This window comes from Bufo bufo, chromosome 2 (genome assembly GCF_905171765.1).
Source record: "Bufo bufo chromosome 2, aBufBuf1.1, whole genome shotgun sequence".
Classification (NCBI taxonomy): Eukaryota; Metazoa; Chordata; class Amphibia; order Anura; family Bufonidae; genus Bufo; species Bufo bufo.
In genome coordinates this window covers 105,298,742-105,314,774 of record NC_053390.1, presented here as the reverse complement: position 1 = coordinate 105,314,774, position 16,033 = coordinate 105,298,742, and the positions used below count along the sequence as shown (strand labels likewise).

Below are 16,033 nucleotides of genomic sequence, written 5' to 3'. Positions count from 1 at the left end.
TACAGAGAAACGCTGGGGAAACATTGAGCGCATTGTTTTGAATGAACCCTTGATTTTTTTACTGTTTTCTCCTGAGATTCCTCGTAAAGGCAAGGATATACCTCTGTCCAGCCTTACTGTCATTGTCATTTTAAGGATAAACCAAAGGTCTTGAGGTGTAAACTGCCTTTGGTGTGCTTACCAGCATATGTTCCAGAGATTGATCAGACTCCAGCACACATTGGCCATATTTTCCCATTATTTTCAACATTATATTGTAGGGGATGTGGTTCTCCAGGAACCTATTTTCATACATGGTCGGAGTGTCCTAATATCTATGCTTTCTGGACTGCGACTTTTGCATTGATATCACTGGTGACAGGTTGTAGGCTATCCTGATCTGCCTTCTTAGCTTTGTGTTTCTTAGGCCTATCACATATGCACATAATTTTGGGTCAAATTATACTAGCAGCTGGACTTTTGATTTCTGAAGTATGGAAAACTGCTTCTACAGTTGCAGTCCCTGAATTTATTAATAATGTACAATTTACCTACAATATGGAGAGGACTATTGCATATAGGCAACACTCACTCCATAGATTTGCTAAATGTTGGGCTCTCTGGACTTCTTACCATAATGCAGCAGGTTCATCATTACTTTAAAGGGATTGTCTTTCCATATATATTGATTACCTTTCTTCAGGACAGGTCTTCAATATCTGATTGACGGGGATCCGATACCTGGCACCCCCGCCAATCATCTGTTCGAAGAGGAGGCGGCACTTCATGTTACACTACACATTATCTCCTGTGGTGCGGCGGTGTAGTGTAATTACAAGTAATCACTCCATTCAAGTGAATTACACTCGCTTCCAAGACGACGGGCAGTGTAATGAAGAGGAAGTAGCTCGCATGGAGCGCAGCCTCATCTTCAAACAGCTGATCCGACACCCCAACCGATCACATATTGATGGTCTATCCTGATGATAGATCATCAAATATATATGGCATGACAACACCTTTAATATTTCATATATTACCACCGGGTAGGCAGTGATTTCTCCGCTTAAGGGTGGGCGAGAAGGATTGACCAGTGGCTTATACATATTACTGTTTTGATCTTTTATACTATGTGTATTTCCTTTGTTGGATACATGCTACTGCGATTTGAAAGCTTGTATATCATGCAGTAGTTTTGTGTGATCATATATGTATACATTTTGTTGTTAGTGTTGATTTATTTTTCTATATACCAATAAAAATTTATATTTAAAACAAAAAGATTGTTGTGTACTATTGTTATGTACTATATGATGTCTGATTTTCATTTTTTAAATTAAACCTTTTAAAGCTTATTTTTTTTAAAAAAATAATATATCACTTGAATATAAGCCAAAATGACAAAAAAATATCATATTATCACATCAAGGCCATAATGAAGGCATTATCACACTAAAGTAATACTGTATGGATATGGTTTTAGGTGACTTCTGAGCAATATCAAGAATAACATACTGTGGAGTCAAAGGTGGAAGTATGTATAAAATAATCTTATACTGTGACATGACTGGGGAATCTGGAGTGGATAGAAGGGAGGCATGGACACAAAGGGATGCACTCAATGAGAATGGGGAAAAATATGTGAGAGGAAATAAAAGATGGAGGTAGAGAGATTCTGTAGAGCCCTAAGGAATCCAAGGCTGGAGGACCAAAAAACACCTACATACATACTTGCAGAAGTAAGCACAGTAGAAGGCATCAGTTAGTTTTAGAAGTGTTTGAATATGAGGATACTAACTCATCACTTAACATACACTATAAAGATAGTAGGAGTAAGAATGACTTTCGACCTTATGAAAGTAGTTTGGGTTAGATCTGAGTATTGGGCCCCTATACAGCATGTGTATTGTATCCAGGGTTGACAATCTCCTTCTATTTTTTCTGGACAACTGAACTAAAATTTACAGCCCAAAATGTTTATGGATACATGCCCCATCCCTTTAAATAGAACACACTTCCAAATGCACTGACCTATTGCCCTTGAATCACAAGTACAGCAGTGTTCATCAGCCATCTAACACAAAAATTAATCCAAACCACAAAAAAGATACAGACCGACAAACCCCATACTGAATGAATATATAACAGAGAACCCTAAAAATCAATATACAACTCCCCCCCATACATACAATGAATGGAGACCACAGAAATTCTGCACCCCATTGGGGATGATGAGAATCTGTGTACAGTGCTGTAGTATAAATGGGTACTGTATGAATAACTGGAAATAATTTATTGGTGCCTCAGATTAAAGCTGTAGACCTCTATGGACATCATACAGATGATACAGGACTTTATGGACACATGTACAAGAATAAACAGACCTTCTATGTAAGATCAGAATTTTTTGGCCCAATAAAAATTGGAGGTATCAGAATCTTTGTGTTGCTTTTGTATCCCATTTACTTCTTGAATTTCAGTAAGCTGTCACGGTACTTTCTGTGACAGAGGTTCGAAGATCGGAGTGACTGACTGCACGTGAGGTTAACTGACAGTCTCTTGATTCTCAGTGTTGTGGTTTGGTAATGACCACACCTCTTGTCAGGTGCAGCCTGTGATCCATACTGCATTCCCTACATAGTTGGGTCTCACACTTCATACCATGAGGTTGATATTCTCTGCTTGGATTTGGAAGAGTTGGTGTGTGGACCTTACCTGTGTTCCTGCTCATCCATTTTCTATAAGATAAGTTGTACTGCTCTTTGTATTTGGTTGTTCCCCTGTTCTTGTTGTTACTAGGCCTCAGGGAGACGCTGGTTCGGTTATCTGGGAAGGAACCAGTAGTCTCATTCCCTGCCACTACCTAGGGTATTTCAGGGCTCCTAGGGTCTAGGTTACGGTGTATGTATTTTCCCACCTTCAGGGTCTATACATACTGACAGGAGTCAGGGCCAGGTTTAGGGGCTTCCTAGGAGGTGACCTTTTCCCTCTCCCTAGCCTTGAGTCCTAGTTCTGTGTCCCTTCCCTCCCCTGCATTTGTGACATAAGAAGAGCAACTGGGGCATGTGCCCAGGGTGCTGATTACCAAAGGGCCATCAACAAACAACTTTGCCTGGGCCAGGGTATTTACATACAGGGTAATGGCCAGGGATGCCAACCTCTTCTTAATTTTTTTCTGGACAATGGATCCAAATCACGGATCTACAAAATACAGATCCTGGCCGTGTGCATCCTGCACTTTCCATCGTCCATATAGAATAGGACATGTTCTCTAATTTGCAGAACAGCCGCATCCGTGTTCTGTCCACATCCATGTGGCCAATACGCAAACGCTTACTTCTGCCGGCATAGAAATGATTGGGTCCATTTCGAACCACATAAAAATGTGGATAGGGCATGGACGAAAAATATAGTCATGTACATGAGGCCATATACTCCCCCTTTTTCAGGAACCTCCACATCATACCCTCAAATTACCCTAAAACACAATAGACTAGTGTGAAAAAGCATGGTGCCTGCATAGAGGCTGACCCGGAAGCAATGTAGAATTGATAGGGGTGTCTCTAGGAAATCCAATGCCAGTATGTACAGATGAATATGGAGAATATAGTGGTAGTGAAGAAGGGCTGGGCTGCTCCGTTCCTTAGGCTGACACAGGTGTACCTTCAGTGGACATATGGGGGGGTTCTCATATATTTATGTAAAGTACTTCAAAGGTGTTTGGCACTTTATATCTTAGAGGTTAAAACTCTCTGGATTCATATAGCCAGCTGTATGACATTTAGCACTCTCCACAAGGCAGCTTCAGTGAGCCACAGGTGGGGTGGAGAGGATGAGAGTAGTACATCGCTAGGTCGCTCCCTGGGCTCTGCAGTGATAGGAAGGTTTCACCCTTTCTTCCCTTTCACGGCACATCCTGGTTTTGATGCTCCTACCTTATGTTAGTGAGCCCTTACTTTATGTTATATACGTTTTCAGGTGCAAGGCAGGGTCCTTAAATAATGTGACAGAAATGAAGGCGTTTGTGCATGCAATGAGGAGTAGCTAAACAGAAGGCCCTGGTATAATGGGAGCCTGCAGCTTATTGCTATCTCCAGTATGCAGAGAAGTCTGTGGCCACAATGTAATTTTCTGACAAATACTCTGCACTTTGCCTTATGTGGTCATTCAACTTTCTGCAGAACACAGCAGTTCTTTCCTCAAGGGCTTGCATATATGATGTCACTTTGCTGCTTATTAATCCAGTATTCCCTGTTGCTGCACAAATATCCACAGTGTACACTACACTGAATTACTTCCTCTTAGAGAGTAAAGGGTGGTGCCAGCCTTGCCTAGTAACAGTAGCTAGGAAACTACCACTCTCTCCTTATACAGCCTGTGGGACGCACAGTGCACAGAATACAGTGACATTAACACTTGCAGTGAACAACTGCACAGTAGGGATCGACCGATATTGATTTTTTAGGGGCGATACCGATACCGATAATTTGTGAACTTTCAGGCCGATAGCCGATAATTTATACCGATATTCTGGGAAATTTTCATTTTTGAGAAAAAAAAAAATTCATACACAAATCTGCTGAAAATTAATATGTTTATTGTTAATGTGTATTTTTTTGTTTATTGTTAATGTGTATTTTTTTTTTTATAAGTCTTTTTCATTTATACTTAATATTTTTTTTTTTTTTTTTTACTAACTTTTAGCCCCCTTAGGGACTAGAACCCTTCTCCTATTCCCCCTGATAGATCTCTATCAGGGTGAATAGGAGCTCACACTGTCCCTGCTGCTCTGTGCTTTGTGCACACAGCAGCATGGAGCTTAACATGGCAGCAAGGGCTTCAATAGCGTCCTGGCTGCCATGGTAACCTATCGGAGCCCCAGGCTTACACAGCTGGGGCTCCGATCGGAGGAGCAGGGGAGAGGGGATCCTGTGGCCACTGCCACCAATGAGTAAAACTGGGTGGGGGGGGGGGCGCACTGCACCACCAATGTTTTTACTATTGGCCGGGATTGGGGTGGGGGCGCACTGCGCCACCAATGATTAATACTGGGGGGCTTGGGGGGGGGGGCGCACTGCACCACCAATGAAGATAAGTCTCTCAATCATTCATATACAGGAGGCGGGAGCTGGCTGCAGAATCACATAGCCGGCTCCCGACCTCTATGAGCGGTAGCTGCGATCCGCGGCACCTGAGGAGTTAACTACCGCGGATCGCAGCTATCGCTCATAGAGGCCGGGAGCCGGCTATGTGATTCTGCAGCCAGCTCCCGCCTCCTGTATATGAATGAATGAAAGGCTTATCTTCATTGGTGGCGCAGCGGCCACAGCCCCTCCCCTCCTCTTGTCTTCTCTTCTGTCATTGGCGGCAGCGGCAGCAGCAGCAGCACAGGGGGAGGAGACACTGCTTCCTTCTCCCCTGTGCTGCGGAGGGAACACAGAACGCGCTGAGAGCAGCGCGTTCTGTGTTCCCCATACGTTATCGGTATATCGGCAAAATAGATGCCGATACCAATAACGTTCAAAATCCTCAATATCGGCCGATAATATCGGCCAAACCGATAATCGGTCGATCCCTACTGCACAGCGGGTGCTCTTTCCTGGGCCACAGTATATAAACCACAGCTGCTCCCCTATAGTCAAGCACTGAACTGTAATATCACCACTCACCCTGTGCTGCCACAGCTGAAGTCCAGAATCCAGAATGTAGAGTAGTAAGAGGGTAGTACTGGTAATGCCAAAGACAACATACAGCAGGGCAGCTGTATACTGCTATATCCAGGGAGTAAGCTGGTTTCACATGATGAGTGACGCTACCCACCGAATGCCACAATCAAGACTCCTTGTCATCTACATTTGACGCAAAGTTACTTTTTATTACCTTATCTATGTTTAGCAGAGGAAACAGTTCCTTCACTTTTTCTGGTCCAATCAAATACTGAGGATTTGGATGCCATCGGCCCCTTGTCATCTGGTACCGGAGTTCATCCACACGAGTTGGAGTTGAAGCAATTCTGATACTTCCTGGTTGATGGAAGCCAACAGCCTTTAAATACAGAATAGTAATTATGTCCTCACTGCTGAAATCATAATCAGTAACATGCTTTATCTAAGGCAATGAGAGGAAATCCACAGGAAGATATACAGTATATACACAGCTCAAAAAAATAAAGGGAACACTTAAACAACACAATGTAACTCTAAGTCAATCACACTTCTGTGAAATCAAACTGTCCACTTAGGAAGCAACACTGAGTGACAATCAATTTCACATGCTGTTGTGCAAATGGGATAGACAACAGGTGGAAATTATAGGCAATTAGCAAGACACCCCCAATAAAGGAGTGGTTCTGCAGGTGGTGACCACAGACCGCTTCTCAGTTCCTATGCTTCCTGGCTGATGTTTTGGTCACTTTTGAATGCTGGCGGTGCTTTCACTCTAGTGGTAGCATGAGACGGAGTCTACAACCCACACAAGTGGCTCAGGTAGTGCAGCTTATCCAGGATGGCACATCAATGCGAGCTGTGGCAAGAAGGTTTGCTGTGTCTGTCAGCGTAGTGTCCAGAGCATGGAGGCGCTACCAGGAGACAGGCCAGTACATCAGGAGACGTGGAGGAGGCCGTAGGAGGGCAACAACCCAGCAGCAGGACCGCTACCTCCGCCTTTGTGCAAGGAGGAACAGGAGGAGCACTGCCAGAGCCCTGCAAAATGACCTCCAGCAGGCCACAAATGTGCATGTGTCTGCTCAAACAGTCAGAAACAGACTCCATGAGGGTGATATGAGGGCCCGACATTCACAGGTGGGGGTTGTGCTTACAGCCCAACACCGTGCAGGACGTTTGGCATTTGCCAGAGAACACCAGGATTGGCAAATTCACCACTGGCGCCCTGTGCTCTTCACAGATGAAAGCAGGTTCACACTGAGCACGTGACAGATGTGACAGAGTCTGGAGACGCCGTGGAGAACGTTCTGCTGCCTGCAACATCCTCCAGCATGACCGGTTTGGCATTGGGTCAGTAATGGTGTGGGGTGGCATTTCTTTGGAGGGCCGCACAGCCCTCCATGTGCTCGCCAGAGGTAGCCTGACTGCCATTAGGTACCGAGATGAGATCCTCAGACCCCTTGTGAGACCATATGCTGGTGCGGTTGGCCTTGGGTTCCTCCTAATGCAAGACAATGCTAGACCTCATGTGGCTGGAGTGTGTCAGCAGTTCAGATGCTATGGACTGGCCCGCCCGATCCCCAGACCTGAATCCAATTGAGCACATCTGGGACATCATGTCTCGCTCTATCCACCAACGTCACGTTGCACCACAAACTGTCCAGGAGTTGGCAGATGCTTTAGTCCAGGTCTGGGAGGAGATCCCTCAGGAGACCGTCCGCCACCTCATCAGGAGCATGCACAGGCGTTGTAGGGAGTTCATACAGGCACGTGGAGGCCACACACACTACTGAGCCTCATTTTGACTTCTTTTAAGGACATTAGGTACATCAAAGTTGGATCAGCCTGTAGTGTGTTTTTCCACTTTAATTTTGAGTGTGACTCCAAATCCAGACCTCCATGGGTTTAAAAATTTGATTTCCATTTTTTTATTTTTGTGTGATTTTGTTGTCAGCACATTCAACTATGTAAAGAACAAAGTATTTCAGAAGAATATTTAATTAATTCAGATCTAGGATGTGTTATTTTTGTGTTCCCTTTATTTTTTTGAGCAGTGTATATATATTGGGGGGATTCCCTCTGGTAGTTAGAATAAGCGGGCGCAGTACAGAGGCAGAATACAAGTTCGTAAATCAAACTTCAGTGTTTATTCACACATGGTGCCAAAAAAAAAAACGTCACTTTTGCAGTGTTGGTGTTACTTCACACCCAATGGCAAGTTAATATAACAAAAAGTCACCTTGGTGGCAGTTCTGCCTCAGAAAGTCCAAATACAGGCTTTAGGCGGCCTGTTCCCCTGACATACGGGTCTCAGCTCTCCAGCCCAGCACAGGCCTCAGATCCCAGCACACAGAGATGGCTTCTGAGCCCAGCTGCCTATTTAAGGACAGCCAGGTGCTGCCAAAACCCGGACCGGCCGGTCCAGTATTTGACCTCACCTGGCTGTAAATCAGCCCAGCATGCTGGGAGGAAAATACCTGTTTTCCCAGACCAAACCTCTCACTGTGTAACTATATACAGTATATATATATATATATATATATATATATATATATATATACCTACTTTGATGTGTTCAGATGCTGGTTATAGATCTAGCTGTTTCTCATACAGAGGACCTACCGGACCAGCATGCTGGGTGGCTTATGGGTTTCTCCTTCACATGTCTGTCTATTCAAATTAGGGAAAAACATATTTCATCAAAACCCCAATGATAGTGTGTAGGGCTAAATCTTTTCCTTGTCTCCCAGTTTGCACTTTTTCTATTGCTGTGTAAGGTAGTGAGTGGAGTAACCTTATATTTGGTTCTGGTCAGCAAATTCCCCCATCCAAAACACTGAAGGAGGGAAAAGAAGATCCCATTGTATGCGGTGACATGGCTAGCGCATCATCTGCGGTGACATGGCTAGCGCCCTGTATATAAGTGTCCGACAGTGCCATTATTAGGATGAGTGCAAAGCATATGACACATGATGGGCTTTCATCCTCCAGCTGGGGGAGAGAGCAAAGTGGTTCCTGCTGCAGCTGCAGTGCCAGGCTTGCTGAGAGAGGCTGTAGAGTTGTAACAGCATCCTTCTATAAAGGAGAGCATTCTGCTGCTCATGTTAGGTAGCAAGGTAGCACAATCACTGGCCTTTAGGGGCAGCTGCTGATGTGGTGAGGCCACAGACAAAGCCTAAGACGATGACCAAAGTGCCAGGTAAGGAGCTGGGTCCTCTCAGAAGTAGGGTTACTGCCGCTGAGGTGGAGGAGTTAAACTCCTTGTCCATGTGTCAGGGAGGTCACCCTTAGGACATAAACTACTATAGTCGACTGTAAATATGGAAACGACTGTACTGTATATGCCCTGAGTGGCTGCAAATAAGCATACTGGGGGATATTTATTAACTGGCGTTTTCCACACTGATCTTAACTCCCTCTGCGCTGCTGGATGAAGCGCCAAAGTTTTATAGAGGCAATTTGTTTGGCGCTTCCTCCAGCAGGCCTTTCAACAGATTTAAATCTACACCAGCTCCCTTCTGGTGTAGATTTAAGCCATTTTCCACACCAAAGACCAGCATCTAAAATCATAAATGAGCCGGGCCTGCCGCCCTGCCTGCTTCTCTGCCCACGCCATGCACCCATTTTTCGACACTTATGAAAAGTGGCGTGAGCGGGGGAAAGTTCCATATTTTGCTGCAAAATGGCATGCAACAAAATCTGCGACTTTAATACGCCACTTCTGTGGGGTATATCAGTTACTAAATGTCCCCCCACTATGCCTTTAAGAGACTTATGTTCTGATGAAATGTCGGCTATAGTACTCCACCCTCCCCTGGAGTATGAAAATATATATTTTAACCAGTAAGGTTCTGTGTGCTGCAAAATAATTTACGTTCCTCCGCCTGCCTTATTTCCACAAAATCTAAAGAACTCATAAGGTTCACCTTCGTCTGACCACTTGCAGATGTGGTTTATATGACTTCCTTCACTACTCTCCTGTCATGGGCAACTGTCTGCTCTGGATATGCCTGTAGGCACACTAGGCCTGTACCTATAGGCGGCCCTGGGTGAAGGACACCTACTGATTGGTGCATTTATATATATATATACACTGAATAGTATACAGTCACATGTAAAATCTGGGAGAGGTTAGTAGATATCTTTTAGATCCTTGACTGTATAGCTTTTAGGGAACAAACCTGAAGTAAATCATCACATGTTTATGTCCTGCAAAGTATCTGCAATCCTACAGTGGCCTACTGTCACGGCGGGCATGCACTCAGTATAACAGATAACGCACCAACCAGGTTCTGGGCGAGAGACAGGGGAAGGGTCACCTCCTAGCTAATCCCTGACCTCTTTCCCTGCACTGCTCAGCCCACCTACAGACTTTTAAGGTAGGTATGAGGTGTCCCCGTGCCTGGGCTGACAAAACCCTGAATTCCCTGAGATGGTGAAGTGGAGAAAAAGGAGCAGCCTGCTCGCACAGAACCTGGATGGGATAGATGACACAAAACAACCAAACTTGAAATAACACTTATCTTCCTGAGCTGGAACAGACAGCCAACCTTCCTTCCTTCCTAGCTTCCAAGACCACAATGATGAGTATAATCCGCTCAGAGCACTGGGCTGGTATACTATTTAAACTAATGACCCCACCCAGTGCACTTGATGAGAGGCGGATCCAGCACAGCTCCAAAACAAACACTAAACTCGTGCTGCTATCCTGGCCGACCTTCGCACATCGTCAGAGTGGGGCATGACACCTACAGGTAGAGGAGGTCCTATAGGTGAAATGCACATTTCACTGGGATTTTTAGATAGGACTCGAGAGGAATAGAGCCTAATAGGACCATAAACACCTGAAATGATTTCTGATATGATATAATGTGATTGTAATGCCAATGTTCAGCATACCTGTCCAGTCTCTTCTTCTAGGACTTCGTAAAGCTTGATACTGTTATAATGGATCTTCTTCAGGTTTATCCCAGGATGAAAATAAGTTGTTAGGCCAGCCTGAAGATGAATAGATGGAACACAAAGAGAACCTGTCAAAAATTCCACCTGGCATTAGCTTGGCACTAGTTATTTTAGTACTGCTAACTAACATGTAAAACCCATCCTAATACCAGAGTCTTCAAATTATTTGCTGTTTATTAAAATCCATGGCGGCTTGTCATTCCAGAAACAGCGCCACACCTGTTCACACATTGCAATGCAACCCCATTCACTTCAGAGGAGCTGAACTGCAATACCAGACACAATCCCTAGATTAGTGTGGTGCCATGTTTTCATGGACAACCCCTTTAAAAGGCTTTTCAGGGAGTGCAATACTGATGGCATATCTTCAGAATAGGTCATGAATATCAGAATGGTGGAGGTCTGACTCCCAGCAGCCCCACCAAGAGGCCATCGGTGAGTAATGTGCCCACCTCAAAGAATAACCAAGCCTAGCGCTATACATTGTATTGATATTGCAGCCCAGGCCCATTCATTGAATGGGACTGAGCTGCAAATAGCTCATATCGCCAATGAATGTGATGTCACTGGCCTAGAAAGCAGCCATGGCGCTCACCAGCCTCTTCAAATAGCGAATCGGCGGGGTTGCCGGGAGTCGGACCCCCACAGATCAGATATTGATGACCTAATAGGCCATCAATATTGAACTCCCAGAAAACCCCTTTAACACTAAAGTTACTATTGGATTCTCATACACAATTTCATTTTAGGGAAAAGGAAAAAAAGACAGTACTTACTGCATGCCATGTAGATCCGGCTGTAAGCTCTGACTTCTCCAGTAACACCACATCTTTCATGCCAGCCTTGGCAAGATGATATGCCAGGCTGACCCCCACGCATCCGCCGCCAATGATAACTGTCTCTGCAGTGTCCTTCCATCTCTTTCCCAGAATGGAAGACGCGCTTTCCACATTGCTATCATACACAGAAAAAAGGGAAATTAACAAGTACAGTGAGAATCTATTCTATGGACATTTTGCTGGGAGAATATATAGCAGTCATAATCAGAGAAGGTGTAAAACGCCCCGGTTAAATCCACCAAATGATAAGAAGCTGGCCTGCATTGAGGTTTACATCCCACCCCTGACATGCATGGAGTAAAAGAGGAAAAAGTTGCAGTAAATTTTTTTAACCATTAGTCCCACAAGTGGACAGGTGATCTTTTGATTGCTTCTATAATGCACTGTGCTGCTTATGAAGTACAGTATATTATACTGTTAGTGCTACATTGACAGGCCCCAGCATTCTGTGCCAGAGAGGTGCAGCCTGATACGGATATACTTCAGGCAGGGGTAGGGCCTTCATTAGGCCCCAGGCTTAACACCCTGCAATCTCATTTGGATGGTGCCAATGGGAGACAGAGGAAGCCCCTCCCTGTAAACCACTTAGATGCCGTGGTAGCTATTGACCACGACATCTAAAGCTGGGTTCACATCACCGTTATGCATTCCGTTATTGTTTTCCGTTATAACATGGTTATAACGGAATCCATAAGACGGAAATCAAAATGGAAGTCTTTAAGAGGCATTCCGTTTTGATCCGTCATAATAGAAGTCTATAGGCTGCATAACGGATCCGTCTGGTTTCCGTTATGCAGGATGGAAAAAAAAGTCATATGAAAAAAAAAAGATGCTAAAACTCACTATATAGGCAAAAACACCTCAAAAACTGCTGATCAAGTGAGATGTTTCTTGAGGGGTTGCCAGGACTGAAACTCTGTGTGAAGGAACCATATAGAAGCAGCATGCCAAATAAGTTTGGCTGCTTTCACACAGTTTTTTGCTGTCATTTTTTGCACTTTTGTGTTTTTAGTGCCGTTTTCTGCAACTGCAATTTTTTGGTGCATTATTTTCTGTTAAAATGTCTATTTCAGATGTTGGAGGTCTATGGGAAATATGAAATGCAGGACACACAAGCGCTGTTAGGCCTATTGCACACGACCGTATGGCTTTTTCAGTGTTTTGCGGTCCGTTTTTCACAGATCCGTTGTTCCGTTTTTTGTTTCCGTTGTGTTTCCGTTTCTGTTCCGTTTTTGTTCCGTTTTTCCGTTCCGTTTTTCCGTATGGCATATACAGTATACAGTAATTACATAGATAAAATTGGGCTGGGCATAACATTTTCAATAGATGGTTCAGCAAAAAACGGAACGGAAACGGAAGACATACGGATGCATTTCCGTATGTGTTCCGTTTTTTTGCGGACCCATTGACTTGAATAGAGCCACGGAACGTGATTTGCGGGCAATAATAGGACATGTTCTATGTTAAAACGGAACGGAAAAACGGAAATACGGAAACGGAATGCATACGGAGTACATTCCGTTTTTTTTGCGGAACCATTGAAATGAATGGTTCCGTATACGGACCGTATACGGAACGCAAAAAACGTCCAGTAAACGGGGAAAAAAAACGGCCGTGTGCATGAGGCCTCAAGCTCTTGGCATTTTTTTTTACTTTTTTGCAACTTTTAGGCCTCTTTCACACGGGCGTTGCGGGAAAATGTGCGGGTGCGTTGCGGGAACACGCATGATTTTTCTGCGCGAGTGCAAAACATTGCGTTTTGCACTCGCGTGAGAAAAATCGTGCATGTTTGGTACCCAAACCCGAACTTCTTCACAGAAGTTCGGGCTTGGGATCAGTGTTCTGTAGATTGTATTATTTTCCCTTATAACATGGTTATAAGGGAAAATAATAGCATTCTAAATACAGAATGCATAGTAAAATAGCGCTGGAGGGGTTAAAAAATAATAATTTAACTCACCTTAATCCACTTGATCGCGGAGCCGGCATCTCCTTCTGTCTTCATCTTAGCTGTGTGGAGCAACAGGACCTGTGGTGACGTCACTCCGGTCATCACATGATCCATCACATGATCTTTTACCATGGTGATGGATCATGTGATGGACCATGTGATGACCGGAGTGACGTCACCACAGGTCCTGTTGCTCCACACAGCTAAGATGAAGACAGAAGGAGATGCCGGCTCCGCGATCAAGTGGATTAAGGTGAGTTAAATTATTTTTTATTTTTTTTAACCCCTCCAGCGCTATTTAACTATGCATTCTGTATTCAGAATGCTATTATTTTCCCTTATAACCATGTTATAAGTGGAAATAATAATGATCGGGTCTCCATCCCGATCGTCTCCTAGCAACCGTGCGTGAAAATCGCACCGCATCCGCACTTGCTTGCGGATGCTTGCGATTTTCACGCAACCCCATTCACTTCTATGGGGCCTGCGTTGCGGGAAAAACGCAGAATATAGAGCATGCTGCGATTTTCACGCAACGCACAAGTGATGCGTGAAAATCACCGCTCATGTGAACAGCCCCATAGAAATGAATGGGTCGGTATTCAGTGCGGGTGCAATGCATTCAACTCACGCATCGCATCCGTGCGGAATACTCGCCCGTGTGAAAGGGGCCTTAAAAAATGCAGTATGAGGGAGCTTTTGGTGATTTTCAGGGGGTTTGATAGCACATTCTCCATAGGAGAAAAACGTCATGAAGACACACTGGGGGTCATTTATCATTTTACGTTGATTTTTAAAATCCCCATGGCCGTTGGAGACCCTAGCTGGAGTAGATTTCAATTGTCATTTATGCCAGGAAACTGAATTGCTGGTCCGTTGGCACCACCTTTAACATGCCCCCTCCCTGCCCCCACCACTAGAAACATCAATTGCACCTTCACTTAGGCACAATGGTGTTCAAAAAGTCACAAACTTAGGACATTTTTACACAGGTTTATGGCATAGGAGGTAATAATAAGTGACTCCCACTGTGCAAAAAAAAAAAAAAGTGCCTGAAAAGCCACCACAAAAAAGTGGCAAAAAAAACCTTTTGCACTTATTCAGGCATTTTTACTAGTAAAAACTAGTCAAATTCATGTGTGTAAAGACCCTTAATTCTTAGATTAAGGCTTTTTTCACACGACTATATGGCTTTTTCAGTATTTTGTGATCCGTTTTTCACGGATCCGTTGTTCCGTTTTTTGTTTCCGTTCCGTTTTTGGGTTCAGTTTTTCCATATGGCATAATATAGTATAGAGTAATTACACAGAATAAATTGGGCTGGGCATAACATTTTCAATGGATGGTTCCGCAAAAATGGAACGGATACGGAAGACTAACGGATGCATTACCGTATGTGTTCCGTTTTTTTTGCGGACCCATTGACTTGAATAGAGCCACGGAACGTGATTTGCGGGCAATAATAGGACATGTTCTATCTTTCAACGGAACGGAAATACAGAAACGGAATGCACACAGAGTAAATTCCGTTTTTTTTGCGGAACCATTGAAATTAATGGTTCTGTATATGGACCGTATACGGAACGGAAATAAACGGCCCGTAAACGGAAAAAAAAAACGGTCGTGTGAAAGAGGCCTAACTGCATCACAAACAAACGCTAACTGGACAGTATTTTAAGCACAACATACCGTTTAATATAAGCACTCGTCATTTGGGTCACTTTCTTGCACACATCAAAATGCAGAATTAAGTTTGTCATCTGGCACAACTAGGATGTGTCATGTGAAAACATTCTGCATTATCTTAGATAGGATGGAAGGGCTAATAAGAACAGAAAAAATTGCTTAAGACTGAGCTGTAATACCGGATGCAACCTATAAACAAGAGGGGCGCTGTTTTTTTTTTGTTTGTTTTTTTAATCTCATACAAACCTTTAAACCTCTGGAGAGCTATCCTAGGGCAGCCCAAAAGAGTAAAAAGTGACATTCAGCCCTGCTACCTCTGCAGTTGTGTAGTACGTGCACTGACATACATACATGTGTGTCACCCACCTCTCTTTCTTAGGACCTGTGCTGACTGTCCTCCCGGGTTCTCGCACACAAGTGACCACAGCGTGTACCCTGCCCCTGCCTGGTAGTAAATGATCCCTCTTCTGCAGCAGGAGCCTGGCATGCTGCTGGAGCCTCATCTTGCTGGGAGTGCTGAAAGCAGGTGGAGGAACACTGACACCCCTTCTTATTCCCTGTCTCCATATGCAACCCGAAAATTTAAAAAAAAAGAAAAAGAAAACAAATAGTGAGAGAGATGACGAATTGCCAGGATCCGCCCTCCTGCTTCACAAATCAGCACAACCCTCATCAGTCCTGCAGGAAAACAACAACCCCAACCATGGTCACGATCTGTTAAACATTGCACAGGACTCTCGTGTTTATTTTACTTCTGACTACTGGACTCTTCAGCACCAACCGAGAAAATATGTTGTCTCAACCGGAGGTTCATGGTAACAAGGTTTATAGGGATGACCCAAAGCAGATTTAACCCTTTAGGCGTTAGGCATTGCTTGGTACATGTATCCAAAAGCTGAACTTACGTACAGAAAACTTTTACAATTTTTGTTGACTTTTTATACATGTACTAT

The 16,033-nt window shown here is 44.1% G+C and overlaps 1 protein-coding gene across 1 annotated transcript in view; it reads right to left on the bottom strand.

The window, feature by feature from the left end:
• The window catches only part of DMGDH (dimethylglycine dehydrogenase), a 79,825-nt gene extending 64,108 nt beyond the window's left edge, over window positions 1-15,717 (bottom strand). The window contains exons 1-4 of the mRNA XM_040421386.1: window positions 15,447-15,717; window positions 11,381-11,558; window positions 10,542-10,640; window positions 5,860-6,024 (exon numbers count right to left, since the gene is read on the bottom strand). Coding sequence (XP_040277320.1) covers window positions 5,860-6,024; window positions 10,542-10,640; window positions 11,381-11,558; window positions 15,447-15,583 — 579 coding nt within the window. The 5' untranslated portion in view covers window positions 15,584-15,717. The remainder of the gene's footprint in view (window positions 1-5,859; window positions 6,025-10,541; window positions 10,641-11,380; window positions 11,559-15,446) is intronic.
• Window positions 15,718-16,033: the final 316 nt, after the last annotated feature.